The sequence below is a fragment of the Macaca fascicularis genome, chromosome 13 (genome assembly GCF_037993035.2).
Source record: "Macaca fascicularis isolate 582-1 chromosome 13, T2T-MFA8v1.1".
Lineage (NCBI taxonomy): Eukaryota > Metazoa > Chordata > Mammalia > Primates > Cercopithecidae > Macaca > Macaca fascicularis.
The window spans coordinates 79,331,904-79,356,319 of NC_088387.1; the positions used below are offsets into that span (position 1 = coordinate 79,331,904).

Genomic DNA, 24,416 nt, shown 5'->3' on the forward strand with positions numbered 1-24,416 from the left:
TACAGACAGCACTCTTCAAGGACATTACCACCATTACCTAGGTCATGCCTACAATAACCATGTGACATTTTCAGGGGATATCAAAACAACTCTTTAACCCCTGAAAAATAAAGCAAGAAATGGCTGGGTGCGGTGGCTCATGCCTGTAATCCCAGCACATTGGGAGGCTGAGGCAGGTGGATCATGAGGTCAGGAGATCAAGACCATCCTAACAAGGTGAAACCTCGTCTCTACTAAAAATACAAAAATTAGCTGGGTGTGGTGGTGGGTGCCTGTAGTCCCAGCTATTCAGGAGGCTGAGGCAGCAGAATGGTGTGAACCCAGGAGGTGGAGCTTGCAGTGACCGAGATTGCACCACTGCACTCCAGCCTGGGCAACAGAGTGAGATTCCGTCTCAAAAAAAAAAAAAAAAAAGAAAGAAAGAAAGAAGGAAAGAAAGAAAGCAAGAAATAAGATAGTAGAGTAATATCAAAGAAGAAGCTTTGAGCCTCTGACTCCTGGAACATTCGGGTAAGGACTAGATAATATACCAAATTCAATTGATTTTTAAAAGAGTTGATGTCTGCAGTCTGAACATTTCTTAATTATAAATCTTTCTGTCAAAGCAACTCTGAGTACATATTTCACTTTACTGAAAAAGAACTATAAGCAGCACAAAAACAAGCCATTCTTGCTTCTAGGTATGTGGAAAACCATTATTTTGTAAGTTCTCTTAAAACTTTGTTTAAACAAAAAGATTATTGCATAGTAATTTTTTATACTATTCTTAATTGTGATATTTCAACATAAAAATGGAGCCATCATCTTTGGAGATTGCCAAGTCAGACGGCATGATAAAAACCAGAAAGCAATACAAATGCCTCCTCTTCAAAGTCGCCTTAAGCACACCAAACTATAAATATTTTAGGCTTGGCACAGTGGCTCACATCTGTAATCCCAGCACTTTGGGAAGTCAAGGCAGGAAGATTGCTTGAGGCCAGGAGTTTGAGACTAGCTTGGGCAACATAGCGAGACCCTGTCTCTACAAAAAACAAATAAAATAAAAAATTAAAACCAATAATTATTTTAAGTTATAAACCAGTTTGATCTCATTTTAATAAGTAAATAAATTCTCTATTTAAAAAGAGGTGAGGTGAGTTAGAAACAGGGGAAGGATCTGAAGAAGAATCTTAAGACTATTCATCGTAAGTACTAATTGAATGCTTTTTATTTTCTTTTTCACTTATTTATGAATGAATATACATTACATTTTTATTTGATGGCTTTTTGGAAAAAGTAAACATATACCATAACTCTGTGTGTGTGTGTGTTGTGTGTGTTGGTAATAAAAGTTTCTGAAACAAAATAAACTGACTATATAGATAAAGGTATCCAATTCCAGCTATTTGAAGGGCCTGAATTAGTTTAGGTATGTCATTTAGAACGGCCAAATACCTATAATATTCAGAAATTGCTCTTTGAAATTTTCCTCTATTAGAAAATACCCACCTAAATACCCAATGATACATGCCAAAGGTTTCCTAGTGCTTTTGCTTTTCAGTGGACTTCCGGATAGTTCAGCATGTCTGTCTGCATCTGAGGAGAGAAAGAAACATGGAGATAACCAATGAAACAGATTTCTCTAGCCAGACTACACGCACCACAGAAATAAAGGTACAAGTAGAAAACAATACAAAATAGCCACCAGATTCCCACATAATTTCCTTTTGGGCCTGAGAAAATGGTTTCTAGTTCTGGTTCCCAATTTCTAAATGGGATTTATATAAAATAACATGTAATTTTTAGTAGTAGTATTTTGAGACGGAGTCTCGCTCTGCCACCCAGGCTGGAGTGCAACAGCGTGGTCTCAGCTCACTGCAACCTCCACCTCCCGGGTTCAAGCAATTCTCCTGCCTCAGCCTTTTGAGTAGCTGGGATTACAGGTAAGCATCACCATGAGGGGCTAATTTTTGTGTTTTTAGTAGAGACAGGGTTTCACCATGTTGGTCAGGCTGGTCTCGAACTTCTAACCTTGTGATCTGCCCACCTGCTCACGCCTGTAATCCCAGCACTTTGGGAGGCCAAGGTGGGTGGATCACTTGAGGTTGGGAGTTCGAGACCAGCCTGACTAACATGGAGAAACCCCGTCTCTACTAAAACACAAAATTAGCTGGGCATGGTGGCACATGCCTGTAATCCCAGCTACTTGGGAGGCTGAGGCAGGAGAATTGCTTGAACCCAGGAGGTGGACGTTGCGGTGAGCCAAGATCGCGCCACTGCACTCCAGCCTGGGCAACAAGAGCGAAACTCCATCTCAATAATAATAATAATAACAATTTACAAGCAAGAGATACAGACAGCACTCTTCAACGACATTACCACCATTATCTAGGTCATGCCTACAATAACCATGTGATGTTTTCATGGGCTACCAAAACAACTCATTAACCCCTGAGAAATAAAGCAAAAGAAAAAAAAGGTACCAGAGCAATATAGAAAACACGCACTTTAAAGCCCCACATGGGTATAGCTAATGCACATCCAACACACTCACGCTTTTTTATTGCGTGTGCCCATCTCAGAAATATGCTTCATTTCTAGCCATGGCATTTCTGTATTATAGCAGAAATAATGGCTGTAAAGTGCAAGGTGGAATCAGTCTTAATGTAAGATTGATTTGACATGGAAGATAAATGACAGCTGCTAAAGGCAACAAACTTGGCCATCTCTGACCTAGGTGGGCCATACTTGGCCATCCCATCCCCACGTGAAGGCTTAACTCATCTTGGCGAAACTCAATTGTTAGACTAGGAATTTGCAAGAGTAATAATGGGCCATTTGGTTTTATCACTGGTTTTCTACCCCTGATCAAGCTATGTCATTGGTGCTGAGATTTAAAAGGCTACCTGTGTGCAGAGTATTTCATCCAATAGTCAGAATAATAAGAAACTGTGAGGATGGGTATTAGCTAATCAAAGTTTTCATGATGCTCATTATACCCTATTGTAAGACACTTTCAGACAAAGAAAATTAAAGCATACAATACAAACATTCTGTGTTTTAATTAGTTGTCATTTGGAAGAGCAGATGTGCAAGACAAAGGGACAAAACGTGTACTGAAATACTTTAATATTGTCATAAATATTAACAGAATCACTTAAACTTGTTTGATTCTACTGTTTATGCCTTTTCCCCACCTTCAAATATTTGACAAAAATGTCCTACAGGTTTTCTGATTTACTGAAGAATTTTTCCTTTTGCAAACGGAGACATTTCTGGGCATACACATACGGAATTTCCTTTGATATCCATAGGAATTATTTGCTCTACTAGAGTTAAAATGTGCAAGTCTGGAACTTCAAATAATTTTAAATAAAAATTAAGTTTTTATGAGCTCTAGCCCTTTCACAAAACAAACTGTCTGGAAAATTATTAAACAGAAGATGGCAAAAGAGCATTAAAAAAAAATTCTCGTTGTGGTTAAAAAAAAACACAATGAGATACCATCTCACACTAGTGAGAATGGCTATCATTAAAAAGTCAAAAAATAACAGATGATGGCAGAGAAAACAGAGGTTGCGGAGAAAAAGAAATGCTATACACAGTTGATGGGAGTGTAAATTAGTTCAACCATGTGGAAAACAGTGTGGTGATTCCTCAAAGAGCTGAAAACAGAACTATCACCCAACCCAAAGGAATATAAATCATTCTATCATAAAGACACATGCATCTATATGTTCATTGCAACACTACTCACAATAGTGAAGACATGGAATCAACCTAAATATCCATCAATGATAGACTGAATAAAGAAAATGTGGTACATGTACACCATGGAACACTATGCAGCCAGAAAAAAAGAATGATATCATGTCCTTTGCAGGAACATGGATGGAGCTGGAGGTCACTATCCTTAGCAAACTAATACAGTAACAGAAAACCAAATACTGCATGTTCGTACTTATAAGTCGGAGCTAAATGATGAGAACTTCTGGACGCACAGAGGGGAGCAACAGACACTGGGGCCTATTGGAGGGTGGAGGGTGAGAGGAGGAAGAGGATCAGGAAGAATAACTAATGGGTACTAGGCTTAATAATTGGATGACGAAATAATCTGTACAACAAACTCCCTTGACACAAGTTTACCTATATAACAAACCTGCACATGTACCCCTGAACTTAAACGTTAAAAAATAAGTTCAAAAACATTAAAATAGACAAAGCACATACTGCAGAGAGCCTAAAACAATCAGGAATCTGAATATATAGCCCCTAGATATCGGCTAATTATTATGCAACCACTGACAAGTATAAATGATCCAATTTCTTTTCTTCCTATTCAGTTGATTTCCATGAGAAAAAATAAATTACTAAGCTATGAAGCTTTTCACCTAATGTAGAATAATAGTGAAGATACAGGTGGAAATATAATGAACATATTGTGGAAGAGTAATCTAAATAAACACTAGAAAGCAACCCAAACCCTGTAAGGATCAAATGCCTGCCAAACCACTGAGTTAACACTACATAATTTCTTGCTAATACTACTGATTCACCTGAAATTCAAGCTATATTTGGGATGAGGACAAGACAAATTTTTCTTTCTTCTCTATTAATAAAATAAAGCTGGAATGAGTCATCTTGGTTATTTCCTCAATGTCTTGACAAAGGCAATCACCGTATTACTAGTAATAAGATTTGCTTTTTATTCCAGTCTATACGGCCCAAAGGAAAACTGCCAGTATGGCAGCAATTGATAGACATTGATGGCTCTTATCAACAAATCCATCAGAGAGGTCATCAACACAATTCCCAAAGACGTTTCATTTTAAACTATATTTGCTTCTAATTTCTCATTAAAAATAGTAGGATTAATTATGTGATGTTCCAAGTGACAATTTGCATTACAGGGTATCTCTGAGCGGGAGATCAAAGCTTTTTAGAAAGATCCATATTTCACTAATCCTCATTATATTTTATAGAAAGTTCCAGCTACTCAAGAGGAGGAGGAGGGAGGATCCCTTGAGTTAAGAGGCTATAGTGAGCCATGATCACACCACTGCACTCCAGGCTGGGTGACAGAACAAGACCCTGTCTCAAAAGAAAAAAAAAAAAGTAGTTGGTGGCAAGAATTATGTCTCAACTGTGAAAAAATTACAGTGAAAAGATTCTAGGACTGCCTTAGTCACTCTTCAACATAAGAAAAGTTGTAGCCATTCAGTAGGAAAAATACGGTTGGCCCTGAGGAAATAGCCATAAGCAGGATTGTCTGACCCACACTTAAGTTGGTTAGAAGGAATGCCGGGCTGCACTCAATGCCAGGCCAACAGTGGTGCCACTTGTCAGCCAGTCCTTGCTCCCAAACTACTCACCTAACTCCACTTCAACATGGAGATACACATTTGAACTGCACAGATAATGAAAGCAATCTGAGAAATGCCCAAAGAACCCAGAAGGAATCAAAACCTGTCCAGAGAGAACATCTGTATCTCACTCAGGTCACTTGACTGGTCACAAGGAATACGTCTTTAGTTTCCTAGAGCAGGGGTCCCCAAGCCCCAGGCCTCAGACCAGTACTAGTGGTAGCAAGTCAGCAACCGGTTGGGACAACAGGTGAGCAATACTGCCTGAGCTCCGCCTCCTGTCAGGTCAGCAGCATTAGATTCTCACAGGAGCGCAAACCCTATTGTGAACCACCACTCGAGGGATCTAGGTTGCCTTCTCCTTATGAGATTCTAACTAATGCCTGATGATCGAAGTCGGAACAGTTTCATCCCAAAACCATCCCCGCCCCCACCACCCAGTTTGTGAAAAAATTGTCTTCCATGAAACCGGTCCCTGGTGCCAAAAAGGTTGGGGACCACTGTCCTAGAGGATCATCTATATTTCCTTGGGGTTAACCTAGAAATACATTATTATGCTGGGTGCGGTGGCTCATGCCTGTAATCCCAGCAGTTTGGGAGGCCAAGGTGGGCGGATCACCTGAGGTTGGGAGTTCGAGACCAGCCTGACCAACATAGAGAAACCTTGTCTCTACTAAAAATACAGAAGTAGCTGGCCATTGTGGCGCAGGGCATGCCTGTAATCCCAGCTACTTGGGAGGCTGAGGCAGGAGAATGGCTTGAACCTGGGAGCAGGAGTCTGAGGGGAGCGGAGATCTTGCCATTGCACTCCAACCTGGGCCACAAGAGCAAAACTCCGTCTCAAAAAAAGAAAAGAAAAGAAATACACTATTACTTTTGTTGAAAATCATGCTTATTTTTCTGTAATGTTTTGGAAATACTGGGGGCAGTGAGATAGAAACCCTGCAATATACACACAGAATTCACAAAAATATCCCACATGTGCATTCAAGACCCCTGTCAAGATAAAACTATCAGTAGAGTTTGCTTCTAGAACTGGAAAGGTATTTTTAAAGAAGCCACAAAACCGATTAATTTTTTTTATAAATTCAAGTATTAATATGTCTTTTTTTAAAAAAAATCTGCTTGGCAAATACATCATAAACAAAGTCAAAGAGAAAACGGGGAACTATTTGTATCACATATCACAGATTAAAAACTAACTTTGTTAAAATATAAAAAGTTCCCACAAGTCAGTAATACCACCAATAGAAAACTGGCCAGGGGAAAAACAGTTGACAGAAAAGGAGATAAATGGTTTTCAAATACAAGCAAAGATTTCTATCTCATCCAAAACGAGAAATGCAAGCTAACATAACATGTCATCTGTCAACTAGTCACGGGTTTCAAAGATGGGTAACACTGCCAGCAAAGTTCTAGAGAAATAGGAATTGTCTAGACGTTGTGAGTGGGACTGTGAATTGCAGTTTTTCTAACGGCAATAAAACTACACCAAAATTCAAAATGTATGCTCCTTGGTCCCAACTTTAACTTTTAGGGAGCTATCTTGTAAGGCACATTCCCATTTTATCCATCAGTATGAAATGATATCTGCATAAGGACATTTGTTGCAACATTATTATTATTATTTTTTTTTTTTTTTGAGACGGAGTCTCGCTTAGTCGCCCAGGCTGGAGTGCAGTGGCCGGATCTCAGCTCACTGCAAGCTCCGCCTCCCGGGTTCACGCCATTCTCCTGCCTCAGCCTCCCGAGTAGCTGGGACTACAGGCGCCCGCCGCCTCGCCCGGCTAATTTTTTGCATTTTTTTTAGTAGAGACGGGGTTTCACCGTGTTAGCCAGGATGGTCTCGATCTCCTGACCTCGTGATCCGCCCGCCTCGGCCTCCCAAAGTGCTGGGATTACAGGCGTGAGCCACCGCGCCCGGCTGTTGCAACATTATTTATGATAGAAAATGACTGAAAATAACTTAAAAGCTTTTAATAGGGAACTAGGTATAGTACAACAAAATAGATTATGCAGCTGACACAAAAAGGAGGCAGTTCTTAATGCAGTGGCATGGTATGTTAAGTAAAAAGCAAGGGACAGAGCAGTATAGACAGTATGTTAACATACAGAAACAAAGAATAAACCTACTTAGATTCTTAATAGATGCACAGAATACTTCTGGATGCTTAAGGCAACAATGATAATGGTTATCACTGAATGGGGTAAAACAGGAATGAGAAACGTGATGAGATTTGTAACCACTTTTGTACCTTTCAAAAAAAATGTTCAGTATCCATTCAAAACCAAATTTTTATTAAAAATAAACTCGTCTTACACCACAAGGCACAGACTAAAAAAAATTTTAAACTCTCTACCAAAAATACCAAAAGAAGCAAACCAACTATTCTCTCAAGTTTCAAGCTTAAAATTTCAGGAATGCTTATACAATCATTAACTTTAGCTGAGAAATCTCTAGAAAAATCTCATAAAACAAATTTTTCATGAAATGGGGTCTTCAGATACCCCCAAAGTCGAATTAGCATCTTCAAACAGAAAAATAGCTTCAGGCTCCTCCCAAATAACCTCATGCGGGGGAACACTGTGGCCCATTCAAGTCTGGTGTGTTATCAGCCCAAACCACTTCACTCTCTCTGCAAGCCACCAAGGTGCCAGGCAAATCATCCAGATTTACTTTTCCAGGCACTTTAGTTTCATCTTTGGAATGTTGCTAGTTAACCTACTTCTATTTAACCTCAGTCTGTGAGGATCCTGAGTCTCAAGTGGCGATAATCCTATGCCTATCAGGTGTTTGGATAATTCTGTAGATCTTTGGTGAAGTCTCTGAAATAATGTCTGATGGCAATAGCAGAGGAACGTCATTCTCCCACACATAGCTTTTTTACTAGAGGGAAGGTTCTCAAGGGGGAAAAAAATAGAATATAGCTTTTTTTTTTTAAATAAAATATGGAACACTTCACTAATTTGTGTGGTCATCCATGCTCAGGGCCATGATAATCTTCTCTGTATCATTCCAATTTTTAGTATATATGCTGCTGAAGTGAGCACGATGTCCAAACTTGGTATTTTATACCCTTGCTGTTGGGCCACAAATCTTAAGAACACAGTAGGTTTCTTTATGCAATGAAGGATTTTGGTCTACCAATCCATTTTTAATAAGCACTATCTACATGGTAGAACTGGCTCAAGTATTTTACTAATGTTAGTAACTTTTGGCATGGATTTATATATTCACATATAAAGATCTATTATTAAAATAATATTTAGGTATTTGGGGAAATTGGTTTAAAAAATACATTTTTCATAGTGAGGCCCCATCTCTAAAAAAAAAAAAATTAATTAACCAGGTATGGTGGGCCACACTAGTCCCACCTACTCAGAAGGCAAGAGGATCACTTGGGCCCCAGAGTTCAAGGCTGCACTGAGCTATGATGGTGCCACTGCACTCCAGAGCCTGGGCAACAGAGCAAGACCCTGTCTCTTAAAAAAAAAAAAAAAAATCCTATGTATGGATGAGGAGTGGTAAATCTTCCCACCCCTTTCCCTCAGCCTCCCAGTTTCCCTTCCCTCAGATGTCATTACTATTTACATATTCTTTGAGATATTTTATGAATCTGCAAAGCCCTTTTCTGTTTTTACTGTATGCTTTAATCCAGGTTTAAAAAGCTCCCATTTCTTCACTTTTATGCAGTGTCATCCCATAAACTGACTATGACACTGGCTGTGATGGTGCTGCCATGGCCAGAGACAATTGAAGAGCTCAACATCTACAGTGCTTGGAAGAGTCTCAAGCCCACAGGGAAGAATTACTTTCCCAAAATAATAAATTATTCTAAAATGCATTAATGAGAACTCTTGATCCATCAATATTTTGAGAATAACAATCTTCTGCCTTATCTGAAAGTACATTCACACTGCATCACAGTGATTCTTAACTTCCTGCAGGGTGGAGGAGAGCCTAACACTGCCTTTGAGAAACTAAGGAAAACTTACTGGAAAACACACACACACACACACACACACACACACACAGTCCTATACACTCCCAGTAGACACACACACACACACACACACACACACACACACACACACACACTGTCCTATACACTCCCAGTAGACCACAGACATGGTTGCCTACGGACATCAGGTTATTAATACCTAATCACCCTAACAAGCCAAGATCAAGACATCTGCTGAAGAGGTTGTAACAAGGTAAGTACAAGAACAGAAGAGATGATAGCATAATCAATTAGATGTTAGGAAAAGTTCATTAATTGCTTGTCTGAAAAAAAAAAATGAGTAGATGGCTGCTGAAACACTCATTTTAAATCTTAAGGTAAAACTATTTGAGAATCTGATTATGTAAAACTCAATGACTGGTGAAGCTAAATACAAAACAAAATAACATATGCTCTCTGAATTTCATCCAGATAAATGACTGCTCTTTTATTATTACTATAATCTATATGCTTATAGAAATAAAATACAGATAACTTAATTATGATCCCTTTTAGCAGCATGGCCCATCAGTTGAGAAAAAAATTAGAATGAGATAAAAGAAAAATATACTTCATTGAAGAATAAGCAAAACAAAGATAATGTGCAAATTAACTGAAAATTAACACACGAGCCCTGGGGAAACAGAGCTTCCTCAGCAGCCAACTGAGTTGGTGATGGTTTCTCTTCTACTCCTAGGACAAAGATGATACTGGATCCCTACCCATTTTAATGGAAAAGTCTCATTCATTTTCATTCTTAAATGTTTCACTTTTTAATTATTTTTTTATGCAGAGTCTCACTGCGTCTCCCAGGCTGAAGTGGTGGCGTGATCTCGGCTCACTGCAACATCTGCCTCCCAGGTTCAAGTGATTATCTTGCCTCAGCCTTCCAAGCAGCTGGGATTACAGGCACGTGCCACCATGCCTGGCTAATTTTTGAATTTTTAGTAGAGATGGGGTTTCACCATGTTGGCCAGGCTGGTCTCGAACTCCTGACCTCAGGTGATCTGCCCACTTAGGCCTCCCAAAGTGCTGGGATTACAGGCGCGAGCCACCATGCCTGGCCTTCACCATTCTTTTTATTTAAAAAATTATATAAAAATGTGTTTTAAATGAGCTGAACAATTTAGAATATAAATATTTCCAATTCCCCAAATGGGAAAGTGTTAACGTAAGTCCATGAGGTCTCAAATGTTAGCACAAAACGTAAATAAGCCTAAACTCTCAAATATACATGAATCTAATATAGTAGTTTCCCCTCCGTGGGACTCTGACATTGTTACCATTTTTTCTTTTTTTTTTTTTTTTTTTGAGACGAAGTTTCGCTCTTGTTGCCCAGGCTGGAGTGCAATGGTGCTATATCAGCTCACTGCAACCTCTACCTCCTGGTTTCAAGCAATTATCCTGCCTCAGCCTCCCAAGTAGCTGGGATTACAGGCGCCCGCTACCACGCCTGGCTAATTTTTGTATATTTAGTAGAGACAGAGTTTCACCATGTTGACCAGGCTGGTCTTGAACTCCTGACCTCAGGTGATCCACCCGCCTTGGCCTCCCAAAGTACTGGGATCACAAGCATGAGCCACCGCACCCAGCCCTCAATTCCCTTTACAAAGCATTTTTCTTCTTATAGAGCTATTACTTAAGTTTTAAAGCCTTTCAACTATTCTGCTAAAAATTACCTTTAGGAACAAAAAATGATTTTTTTAGTCATCGTTCCTTTTATTGATATCCTCTTTAAATCAAAGGGGAGCTTTTCATAATAAGAGATTTCTTAGAATAGCTTTAAGATTTCCTAACTGTTAAGCCAAACAGCAAGTTTTCTCATCTCTTAAGGAACAAAAGCTACACAGCTCTAACATGCTAGCCTGGAATGTGACTCCAGAGCGAACATATTAATTATACACATATTGTCAGAGACATGGTAATGACAAAACAATCTACAATTCATGGATACATAGGATCTCTGTGCTAACAAAAATAAAAATAAAAAAGATAAGCAAGACCAAATGTGTTGAAAATAAAAGTTATGTAAATGTTATGTGGTGATATATATGATACACGATCATGAAATGGAAACCAAACTGGACAAACAGCCTGCTCAACCATATGTTTAGATGCTAGCTTAAGAAAACGAAATGTGTAATTTCAGAAAATTCACGCAAAAATCAGTTTAAAGTTTACTTATAATTTGCTAGACCTTCTAATAAATATAGTATTTGTTATGAAGCACTGGTGAATTTCCATAATGTTGTATGACAATTGTAAAAGGTTCATGGGAAAAACAAGATTTACAAAGACATACGGTCTCTAATTAGTGTAAATTGGCAAATTTTATTTAAACCTAATGAATCCATAAGACTGGACTGTACTGTCTCAATTATGGAGTCTCATTATAACAGCATCCTTAGGGGTTACATTGTGGCACTACCTAAGAGGTAAAAGTGCTTCAACAGGGCTCTGTAGGCAACTCCATCACAAAACCCCACCGAATAGGATCACCTCCCACCAATCTTTTGCTAAGCACTACTCTCTGGTAAAGAGTACAGAAGTTTCAATGTTTTGATTTTTTTTTTCAGGTTGGCATGATACAAATGGCAGCACACAAAAACAATGTTAAAAAAATAAACCAAATAAAAGGCTGTACACAAGAACTTATGTTTATTGCAAACAAACAAACAAAAAAAAAAGGAAAGAGAAGAAAAGAGAAAATGGTCAGAAGCACAACATATAAGGTTAAGAATTTAAAAGCATCTTACATTCTGCCCTAATGGCAGCATAATTAATAGCAACAAACGGCCGTCTTGCTGCCTGCCGTAGCCGGAGGGTATTTTTGCAGACCTGGCGAGCAAATTTTGTGAAATATGTAGTATGAAGGAAGAAAGCTTGGCGGGTCTTCACTGCAGACTTTGGACTCCCAGTATTTCTAACTGGCATTCCCTGCATGGCCTGGCGGGATACGTGACTTCTAACACGAGGGTCCTGCAAAATCAGAAAACAACAAACACTCAAAGAAATGAACTTGCCCAAACGCATTACTGTTTGCATCACGCTCAAAAGAAAAGTGCAACTTTTAAATCTTTCATGAAGCATCTATAATATCACTTGGTGCACTACCTCTAAAAGAATTAAAGTGTGCACTTTTGGGAAAGAGGTGGGGAATAGAGAAGGGAACTGTGGAGAACACTGTACTATTGTACAGGAATCCATAATAACATTAACAATAGGTAGTAAGAAACTGCCAAGGGGGTTAACTACACTTTTTTTTTTTTTTTTTTTAAATTAAGGAGTCCTGAAAGCCTGTCAGCACTGAAAAAGAGTCGTCACCCACTGGTAAACACAGATGGTTGGCATCTTCAATCTATGAGGATTTTACCAAAATCACATTTAAACTGTTGTTCACCTCAAGATTCAGTCCATACTTCTTATCCCTCCAAAATAGTCACAGGGAGAAAAAATGCTCAATTTGCATTTATGACTTTATGTAGTAAGACATGCCTTCAACAGAATGTAAAGGTTACACAAACTGTTTTCAAAAGCAATTAAACATTTAATTTGTAAGCTCTCTACTTATGCTAACATCTCCCACATTCATTGTTTTTTTTGTCTGAGACCATTATTCTGAATACCTGATAAAATTTAATTTCTCCCTGCTTCTCTCCACACCTACCCTGAATATTGTAGTGCTATGTTTACCTACAAAGGTAGCTTTCTTCATTTTTAAATTATCCTATACTGTACTTCTGTTTCCAAGGAATAATCAAGCCACTTAAAAACATGACATTTTTCAACACTAAAAAGACTACTGTACCTCTGTAGTTGGGCTAGGAGATAACTTCTCTTCTTCTGACTGGGTGGGCATTTTCAAGCCTCCATATTTTTTCCAATAAAGCCAACAAATTGCACATAATCTACACTGCATATTAGGTGGGCCCCAGGAATACCACTGGTGAGACTGTGTAGCTAAAGCAGAAGAAAAACAAGAAAAATAAGAAAAATGCTATTTAATTTGTAACATCAACACAAAATAATCAAATATTTAAAAAATACTTGTCATGCTTAGTTTACAATGTTATTGTTCCCAGCTTACAAGTCAAACATAATAGTATATTTGTGTTTTTTTTAATACTCAGAATTCATTAAACCAACTTATTTCTATCATTATATAAAGTGCTTGTGGCCCTGTTAAAGCTATTAAGTGAAGTATCCTGTATTATGCATTTTGCTGCCGAGGGAGTTTTTGTTTTACTGATTAAAAATACTCTATTGTGTATGTTTCTGGAAATAGGTTCTCAAAAATATACTATTAGTAGTATTTTAAAAATCTGGGGCTGGGTGTGGTGGCTCTCGCCTGTAATCCCAGCACTTTGGGAGGCTGAGGCAGGTGGACCACGAGGTCAGGAGATCAAGACTATCCTGGCTAACATGGAAAACCCGTCTCTACTGAAAATCCAAAAAAAATTAGCCGGGCGTGGTGGCACGCACCTGTAGTCCTAGTTACTCAGGAGGCTGAGGCAGGAGAACTGCCTGAACCTGGGAGGCAGAGGTTGCAGTGAGCTGAGATCATGCCACTGCACTCCAGCCTGGGCAACAGAGTGAGGCTCCATCTCAAAAGAAAAAAAGAAAAGAAAAAAAAAGAAAAAATATATATATAAAAATATAAATCCAGGTTTCCAAACCCAGGGTTGAGACACCACTCCAGGGATTATTTAAGGTACTCAGGGAGGTCCCATTGATAAAGTCAGGAATCTAATAAAAACAGGTATCTGTCAGCCAGGTGTGGTGGTGAACTCCTGTAGTCCCAGCCACTACAGAGGCTGAGGCAGCAGGACTGCTTGAGCCTGGGAGGTTGAGGCCACTGTGATTCCACCACTGCATTCCAGCCTGGGTGACAGAGGGAAGTGGGGAGGAGGAGGGGTTTGGGGAGGGGGAGACAGAGGGAGAAGGGGAGGAGAGAAGAAAGAAACAGGTATCTGTTTCACACTACTTTATTTTAATCAATAGGCAAATCCTTATTTTAAAATCTCCATTTATGGACAGAATCCCTTTCAAGACTCTAAATCCATATGAAGCGAGCATGGGCAGCTGACATCACAGCATGCTTGAGGCCTAAAACTCAGATGATTTAACAGCTAGCTGAACACTGCAAGCTTGTGTTAGTTTTTGTTTTGTAGTTTAAATTACTGACATGTGACATTTAAAATATACACATGATAGATCTGAAGTTTAAGAGAAAACACTGAGGTTGAGATATTAACTGGGTGCATAAAAAATTGCAATTCTGTAGGTCTGCCTTGAAATATTATTTCTCTGACCTGTAAGTTACCTTTATCAGACTGTTCAAATGTTCAAACAGCACATCAAGATATCAACTAACACTTCACAAACCAATGTGAAAAAGAGAAAATACAGAGACCATTATATTCATGTTTATTGGGAATAACACTGTACACCCATCATGTATTATTTTTGGAGGATTATTATTTTAGGCTTTTATTTGTGTAAATATTTTAGGCCTGTTTTAGGCTTTTATTTATACAAATAAATATTTTATACAAATGAAAGCCTAAAAGCCTTTCCTCCTATAATTTAGAACTAATAAGTCATTAAGACACAAATTTTAAAAATCTTAAAACATTAAGCTATGAATCTATTTTGAATTCTAAATATAAAATTTCACTTAAAACATATGTTTTACGTAAACTAATCAATCCATGCACATCATTTTAATAACTGTCAATAAATGCCTTTCTCCTTAAATAACTCAAATTCAATTGGAAAGTAGGTATCATTTAATAAATAGAAAACATCAAGTTCTACCTCTCTATAAGGATAAATCTTATATTAAGATACATTTTATCATGGAGATTAGTAATACATGAGTCTAAAGTAAGTATTATAAAATAAAAATAGCTTACTCATCATGCACACACAAAAATAACAGAATAATCATTTAAGGGGATATACGTGAGTGTGAAAGGGGTTTGCAAGTTATTTATTTATTTATTTATTTATTTATTTTTCTGGAGACGAAGTTTCACTCTGTCACCCAGGTTGGAGTGCAATGGCGCAATCTCAGCTCACTGCAACCTCTGCCTCCCGGGTTCAAGCTATTCTCCTGTCTCAGCCTCCTGAGTAGCTGGGATTACAGGTGCACACCACCATGCCCGGCTAATTTTTTGTATTTTTAGTAGAGATGGGGTTTCATCACATTGGCCAGGCTGGTCTCGAACTCCTGACCTCAGGTGAATCATCTGCCTTGGCTTCGCAAAGTGCTGGGAGCCACAGCGCCCTGCCTGCAAGTTAAAATTAAGCCACTACCATTTGTCTGTAGGATTCTTTTTATTTTCATTTAAATATACACGAACTTCGAAATCCAAGAAATCCCAATTCAAGGTATTTATGATGCTATCCATGTAAAAGCCTGACTAAAGAATTTTTTTCCACAAATTGTTTCCCTTTGTGCTCCCATGGTCAAAAAAATTGTTAAACACATCCCTATGTACCATTTCTATGAATTCAGCAACTTGGCTCACACCTTCCTTGGGATCAGTGGACGTAACTGTACTCATAGCTGTCCCTCATTTCTATGTCCTTCCTGGAGACAGTAGGCTACATGTACTCTCAAAGAGCTACTAAGAACCCAAAATGGGGCACCAAGTAGGTTTTCAGTAAACATTAGTTTCCTTCCCTCTCCCATCCCAGGCTACCTTAACTGGAAGGAAACAGATGATAATATCACCAATGCCCCATTAAGGTATCGTATCCTTGCTTGAGATTTAAAAGAAACACATAAAGTCTATCAACTACCTAACAGTTCACTTCACCAACCCCATTTAACACCATGGGCAAATAAAATACTGCCAGCATAGATAAATACAGTGGGATCCTGAGGTCAAAAGCAAGTATCATAGAATAGCATTTCCCAAACTGGTGCGCTGAGGGAACAGCAGCTTATCCACACAGAGGCCTTTCCTACAGAATTACTTGGAGCTTTAATGTGTCAGAGTATACGGAGAAACTCCAAAAGGGGATTTGGTATGCATCGTGGGACCACAGCTTCTGCAAAGCTGATATGACTCTAAACACAACTCAGCAAACACTGCTATGAAATAATCAACAAACCATAAGAGTACATCAAAGGAACTCCAATGCCTAACTTGAGTGTGTGGTATGTAATAAGGATTCAACAAACAGTCCCTCTGTTCCAAGCCAAAGGTAAGGAGGGGCATCTGCTCATTTGGAGGAGACACACTTCTGCTTTCCAAGGTGCACTGTACTGACCTCAGGCAAATCCCAGACGCTCACACCCCATGAGTCGTAACAGTTCCTGATGCTTAACTGACCTGCTGGAGAAAACTTACCATAGCAGCTCTCACAGGCTCTCCCTAAAAGAGGATTCTGAGGCTGGAACGTGGTCCCCACAGCTCCATTCACAGCACCAGGCTTCCCATTACTAGTGGATATTTGGTTGGGATTTGGTTTGCTGCTTTCAATGAAATTAAAATAAGGTGATAAAATGATTTGTACAATAAGGCAAAAAGCTCTATATCATTACTGATTTACCTTCACTACTTAATAAACATAAACAAACATTTTAAAATGTGTGGTGAAGAAGAAATAAACTGGTAAAAGCAAGGTGTTAAAATGAACTCACACTACTCATCTTTATAAAACAAGTCTATGTAAAAAGGAATCGCTTACGCCTGACATTCATGAAGTAAATACTGTCCCATCTCTTTTCTGATCCGAATACAATTTTCTTAAAACATCCTCTGACACTTTTGAAAGAGACAAGTTACCGTTTATAAAGTCTCCCAAGAAAATAATTATTTGGATCAAACAAATTAACTGAAAGGCAACATGGCTGTTGTCACTGTCCAGTTTCTGCTGCTGGTGTGGGGGCTGCTGGCTACTGCACTCCAGCTCTCCAGGGAGATGCACAAAAGCCACACGCTTAGCAGATGCTGCGGGGTCAACAGGGTCCATCTCCAGGTTACTTAGGACTTCAGGAGCTTCTGGCCACTCATGATGACCACTCTTATTACATCTGAAATTTTATAAGGAATATTACATAGCATTTGAAATTTTAAAAACCAGTAAAGGTATTTGGAGGTTTTCCTTTTTAAGAGAGTATTTTTTTAAGAGGAGAAGAGAGAGACGGGAGGATGACTTGAAGCCAGGAGTTCGGAGACCAGCCTGGGCAACACAGTGAGACTCTGTCTCTACAAAAACAAAAACAAACATTACCCAGGCATAGTGGCATGTGCCTGCAGTCCCAGCTATTCAGAAGGCTGGCGTGGGAGCATCAATCACTTGAGCCCAGGAGTTAGAGGCTACAATGAGCCATGATCATGCCACTGTACTCCACTGCAGCCTGGGCAACAGAGGAAGACCCTTTCTTTTGGGGAGCAGGGAGGGGAAGAGACATCTACCATAAGTCGATATGCAAATTTCACAAAGACCAAGTCAACAGAACCATTAATTCCTTAGAAACACGTAGCCCAGATTATCTTGGTATTTCCCAGGCAAACAAGGCTAACTTTTCCCCATGTACGGTAGGCTAACTCTCCCACTGCTTATAAGCTGTGCCCAAGAACACTGCACAGATATACATAGTACGTTCTCAATAAATTCATAATTCCTTTAACGTATTCAGTGCCTAATAAATAAAAGTCTCTGACCTCAAGGTGCTTTCATTCTAAATGACTTTTTGTGTTTATTTGCTAGACAGAAAATAAGCAAAATGAATTAGTAAATTATTTATCGAAAATGAATGCTGAATGGCTAAATGCAGATTATATGCTGTCTTCCCGTATCTACTGACGCAACGAGACCTCACAACTATCAAGACAGCTGAAGTCAAAGTTGACTCAAGGTTTCCCACTTTCCACAATTCCATTCACCTGTTAAAGCCTGGTTTGTAAAGCTGGTCTGGCCTGACAGCAAAGACCCTAAGATTTCCTTTTGGTATTGTTATTACAACTATCAGGTGACACTCCCACCACTGCTACCAGAAGAAATCAGTTAACCACTGTGTGCACTGAGGTCTCTATTCTATAAAATAGGACTATTATTTACACTTCTAACCTGTGTCAGCAATGTATGTTAAAGACAAATTGGTTTGTTTGTTTGTTTGTTTGAGACGAAGTCTCGCTCTTGTCACCCAGACTGGAGTGCAATGGTGTGATCCTGGCTCACTGCAGCCTCCACCCCCAGGTTCAAGCGATTCTCCTGCCTCAGCCTCCTGAGTAGCTGGGACTACAGGCACCTGCCACCAATCCTGGCTAATTTTTATATTTTTAGTAGAGACGGTGTTTCACCATGTTGGCCAGGCTGGTCTCAAACTCCTGGCCTCAGGTGATCCGCCCGCCTCAGCCTCCCAAAGTGCTGGGATTACAGGCATGAGCCACCATGCCTGGCCTATTTATTTTTTTTGAGATGGCGTTTTACTCTTTCACCCAGGCTGGAATGAAGTGGCACGATCTCGGCTCACTGCAACCTCCGCCCCCCACAGGTTCAAGCAATTCTCCTGCCTCAGCCTCCCAAGTAGTTGGAATTACGGGCTCCCGCCACCATGCTCAGCTAATTTTTGTATTTTTAGTAGAGACGGGGTTTCACCTTGTTGGCCAGGCTGGTCTCAAACTCCTGACCTCAGGTGATCCACCCACCTCGGTCTCTCAAAGTGCTGGGATTACAGGTGTGAGTCACTGTGCCCAGCCAACAAATTGGTTTTTAAAAGACATTTTTCTTTTTTTTGAGGCAGGGTCTCACTTTGTCACCCAGGCTGGTATGTAGTGGTGTGATCACCACTTACTGCAGTGTTGACCTCCTGGGCTCAGGTGATACTCCCACCTCACCCTCCCAAGTAGCTGGGACTGCAGGTGTGTGCCACCATGCCTGGCTCTTTTCTTTTTTTTTTTTTTTTTTTGGTAGATACAGGGACTCTATGTTGCTCAGGCTGGTCTTGAATTTCTGGGTTCAAGGGATCACCCCACCTCAACAGGTGTGAGCCACCATGCCTGACCTTTATTTTATTTTATTTTTGAGGCAGGGTCACCCAGGCTGGAGTGCAGTGACATTACCATGGCTCACTGCAGCCTCAACCTCTCAGGCTCAGGTGATCCTCCCACCTTAGCCTCCCAAGTAGCTGGGACTACTGTCACACACCACCATGCCTGGTTATAAAATACATTTTTAAAAATGTATTATTTATTATCTGTCTATCTACTTAATTTTTTTAGAGACAGGATCTCACTCTGTTGCCCAGACTACAGTGACATGATCACAACTCACTGCAGCATCAAACCCCTGGGCTCAAACAATCCCCCCACCTCAGCCTTCCAAGTAACTGGGCCTACAGGCATTTGCCTCCATGTCTGGGTAATTTTAAAATTTTTTTGTAGAGATGAGGTCTCACTACTTTGTGGAGACTGATCTCAAACTCGTGGCCTCAAGCGATCTTCCTGCCTTAGCCTCCCAACCTGTTGGGTTTACAGGCATGAGCCATTGTACCTGGCCCTAAAACATATTAACATATTTTAAATCAGATAGAAGGTGTTTCTCTTCTTATAGTTTTCAGGTGAAACTACACTAAGTGAAAAGTGGCGATTTAGAATGACTAGCATTTTCAATAATATACAATATTCCTTTTTTTAAAAATCTACTATATATAGATAGAACTGATTTCCCCTTAGGGTCAAATGACTGGACAGAGGTTTCCCAGAAATATGAAAATTTCTGATATTTAACCCAGGGCTAAATATGTGTGTTGAAAAAGAGCTAACACAAATGTACAGTTAAGCTGCCTTAAAAAAGAATGAGAGCAAAGTTCATTGCTCAACTGAATCTAGAACGTTATTTGATTGAATACATCACTTGTCTTAATGATAATCACAAAAGGAAAACAAGGTGCCAAGACTGCATACAGACATGTGAATCACAAAAAATATGTTCTGCAAAACCAGGTACCTACAGATTAATTCCCAGGGGACAAATGATTGAGGTCATTGTGACAATCTGTGACTGTAAGCAAACATTTTTAACATTTTAAAAGACACATTATATGAAATTGCCCTTTCTTTTATCTAATGCTCAAATCTCCCCTCACTCCCCTCATCTGTGTTCCAGATTCCAGCCCTCCTGCCCTCTAGAGAACACTGTACACTCGCTCTCTCATCTGCTTGTACCTCCTTGGCTCATATGCAGCAGTGCTCACCATGCCAATAAGATCACCAATGATCTCCATGTTATTAAATTCCTTGGCTATTTCCCACCAGCATCCAACACTGTTAAATCTCTTTCCCCCTCCTTGAAACATACTCCTCTTTTAGCTTCTGTGATACCATACTCACCTAGCTATCCTTGTTTAGCTTATCATATTCTATCTGATCTATAAATACTGGATTTATTCAAGGCTAAGTCAAGGCCCTTTTCTTATTGCTCTCCCTCAGAAATCTTATCTATGGTTTCAAATATAATTATTGTATGCTGATGAAGCTCAAATATGTATCTCTAGTCCAGACTTTTCCACACTGAGTTTAAGACCAATACATCCAGTATTTGGTGACAGCATATTGAACAACTCTTTTCCGATAAACTCAGAATAACCTAACCTGATTCTCTGCCAGTTTCTGAGCTTAACAAATAGCATGGTAACCCACTTTACTGTGCCAGAAACCTAGGATTCACACTAGACACCCCCTACCTGCCATAAAAGTCAGCCACCTCCAAATATCACACCATTTCCAGAGCTACTACTCCAGGTCAAGCTAGTGTTATCTTTCCTCTCCAAGAACTTCATAACTAGTCCCCCTGCATCTACTCTTAGTCCTCTTCTTCAAACCATTTCCCAACATATAGCAGGTGATCTTAAAGTGCTAACCTGACCATGACTCTTCATTGTTTAAAATCAATTTCCACTATTCATGAGAACTCCCAGGTAACATAGGGAGACACTGTCTCTACAAAAAAATCAATTAGTCGGGTGTGGTGGTGCATGCCTGTAGTCCCAGCTACTTGGGGGTGCTGAGGTGGGAGGATCACTTGAGCCTGGGAGGTTGATGCTGCCGTGAGCCATGATTGCACCGTTGCACTTAAACCAAGGTGACAGAGCAAGACGACCCCATCTCACAAAACAAAACAAAAATAAAGCAAAATTTTATTCACAAAAACAAGCAGTAGGTCAGATTTGGCTTGAGACTATAGTTTATTGATCCCTGACTTAGATTACATTGACTCCAAGGTCAAAGTAAAGCCAAATGGAAACAATTATCTGGGTTACTTGGTCAAAACTAGTTAAATGTATTATTTCAAGGTGGCAGCACTTTGAAGTATAAGAAAGCTGGTATGCTTGCTTTTGAAAATCTAAGACACACGAGTATTTTATTTGAGGAGTGGCTCTTTTATAAATTCATCATATAAAATATATGATTTAGAAGGAATTAGAAAACCACTCTGCAGATGGGCTATTACAATTCTTAATAAAAATTACAGACTCTAAAAATTACATGTTCTTAAAATCAAACCAGAGTTATCTGCCTTGAGGTAAAAGATCAATATGAAAGATCACCACTCATTGTCTATGAGGCCTCCTATATGTATATAAAAACATGTATTATACAAAATATCAAAATTCCGGAAACAAAAGGCTAGTTATTAAGCAACTGTAAATAGGTTGAAGAGGGAGAAAAGGCTTGGAGCAGCACATAGAATTGTGCAATAAATTTCATTTTAATCCTAAAAGAATCTAGGATAGAACAATATACACGTGGTGCTTCATAAACCAATTCTTCCTGAACAAATGAATAAGCAAACTGAAAATCTCAACAGAAGAATACAGCAATTTATATTTCTTTTAAATTTTTTGCAGAAACAAGGTCCCCCAAAGTGGTGGGATTATAGGCATGAGCTACCACGCCCAGCCTCATTTAAAACAAAGCAAATGGAAAAAAAAATGGCATTCATTTTGGGACGACAATGATTTCTGAATTCAAAGTATAATAATGATAGAACACTAGACACACAAAAAAATAAAAACCTCTCCATTATTTATCATACATTTACCAAGTATGGTTCTAATTGCCATTAGAACCAAGAAAACAATGTAAAAATCCTCAAATAAACAACAAACCTCCGAAGAGCAGTATGCATTACCCAAACAAAATCTATAGTTTGAAAAGCTGCTAGCTTTCTGAAACACATTTGCTTCAAATAATACAGCGTTTCATAGGTTTTCTGACACTTTCCCTGCAGCTTTGATTTGATAAAGGTATAGTATATAGTACATTTCTTCCTCTATTCTTTAGGTTAGACTATTTCAGGTTTCTCTCACTGGTTCCTTTTTATTGTACTGGTATAATAGTAAGTCTCATGCTTTGTAGAAGAAGGAAGATACACAAAAGTTCAAATTTTGCTGAAATTGAACAAAATGACATATTCTGCAATGACAAAATTAAGACCATAACAAATATTTTAAAAGATTTCAATTACTTACTAAGTTGGGATATATACTTGTTTCAGTTTACTCTCAGCTTCTGCTGCTTTTAGACGTTTCTAATTCAAAAGATGAATAAAACATTTTACATGCAATGCCTAATTATTACTATTGTTCATTGTCTTAAAAATTCACAAGAAAATATGTATTAAAGTGTAATTCAAAAATTACAATTTTAAGATAAGCTTTTCTTTCATATGCATATTCTTAAACTGCAATAATGTCTAAGAAAAGTCACTAGGTTCTGTGGTACAATACCATTTTAGGCATAGATTTTAAAAAATAAAGCAATGAGCAACTCCATTTTCCATTCCTCTATGAGTGAATAAACAGGAACTTTAAAAAGTAACCATTTTTACTTTTCAAATTTAGTTTCTACTTTACTACTTATCTGCCTTTCTAGAAGAAAACACACACACATACTCTCTCTCTCTCTCTGCTTTTAGAAAAATATTCAGAGATTATTTGTTTTCAAAATCCAGGCAAGAGGAGTGACTGTGGCTATTCTAAGTAGAACTAAATAAACATTTATTCTCAAATGTTGGGAGATACGCATTAAACTTTAAACCTCAGCTGAACTTATTTTACTGGAAACAATTAGGAGCCACATGTAGGGAAAGGAATGGGAAGGAGATTATATAATCAAATCCAGACACTGACCAACATGATAGTGTAGGCAAATAGAGAAGCAAAATAACATATGGTTGATGTCCAAAAATTAGACAAACCAGAATATAAGGCTATCTTCTATTTTCCCAATGAGGAGAAAACAGAAATACTTAGGGGGACAACTTGAAACTTTTAGAACAGGGTTGAAATTTTTGGAAAGAATATTATCTACTTTTCAACCATCCTTGATACCATCATCTCCATCTTTAGAGACTCTTTTTTCATTTAATAACACAGGTTTCCAGACTACATGGTCTTGATCTATACCTAAGTTGTTCATAATAAGCACTTTCTGAATTATATTATATTTTTCAACAAGCCTTGGGTATCTATTCACTATTCGTGACCTCAACAATTCACCATGGTACTTTTTGTTTTCAATTTTTCATTTATTTTTAGAGACGGGGTCTTGTTATGTTGCCCAGGCTGGACATGAACTCCTGGGCTGAGCAATCCTCCTGTCTTGGTCTCCCAAAATGCTGGGAATATAGGTGCACACCACCACACCCAGCTCACTATGATATTTTAAAAGTGAGTCATAAAATTTTTTTATAGCATCTAATACTTGCCACTATATAACCTACATATATAGGAAAAATAATGTCTGTGTTAAATATATTTGCTTCTTTATCAGTTCTAATATGTGCCTATACAAATATAACACAAGTATTGGCTGATGTCACTTTGGGAAAATGTACCATTCCCCAGAGGTAATATTATTTTAAAAATAAGTAACTGAGAGTTACCTGAATTTAGGATATTTGAGAAGGACTCAAAAATTAAATTAAAGAAAAAGTTTATGTACAGTACCAAAACACCACACTAGTAAGACTACTACAGTTATGGTCAAGGATTTCGGGGGTATAGCCACACAAATGTCATGTAAAGAAGTTTCAGAAGATCTTTAAAAAT

General features: G+C 38.7%; 1 protein-coding gene and 1 non-coding gene across 18 annotated transcripts in view; both read right to left on the bottom strand.

Annotated features, from left to right (window-relative positions):
* Nucleotides 1–24,416, bottom strand: part of MTA3 (metastasis associated 1 family member 3) — a 267,789-nt gene that overhangs the window by 33,542 nt on the left and 209,831 nt on the right. For 9 of the 17 annotated variants that reach the window (XM_074011901.1, XM_074011897.1, XM_065527138.1 and 6 more), the window contains 5 exons: nucleotides 22,836–22,894; nucleotides 16,705–16,829; nucleotides 13,152–13,303; nucleotides 12,100–12,322; nucleotides 1,489–1,575 (listed from right to left, as the gene is read on the bottom strand). In XM_074011901.1, the coding sequence (XP_073868002.1) occupies nucleotides 1,489–1,575; nucleotides 12,100–12,322; nucleotides 13,152–13,303; nucleotides 16,705–16,829; nucleotides 22,836–22,894 (646 nt within the window). Of the gene's footprint in view, nucleotides 1–1,488; nucleotides 1,576–12,099; nucleotides 12,323–13,151; nucleotides 13,304–16,704; nucleotides 17,391–22,835; nucleotides 22,895–24,416 lie in introns of all 17 variants that reach the window. The other 8 variants (XM_074011898.1, XM_074011906.1, XM_065527140.1 and 5 more) reach the window with 2 other exon arrangements.
* Nucleotides 8,286–8,393, bottom strand: LOC123568467 (U6 spliceosomal RNA). The gene has a single exon (XR_006691844.2). It is a non-coding gene; the product is annotated as a U6 spliceosomal RNA (small nuclear RNA).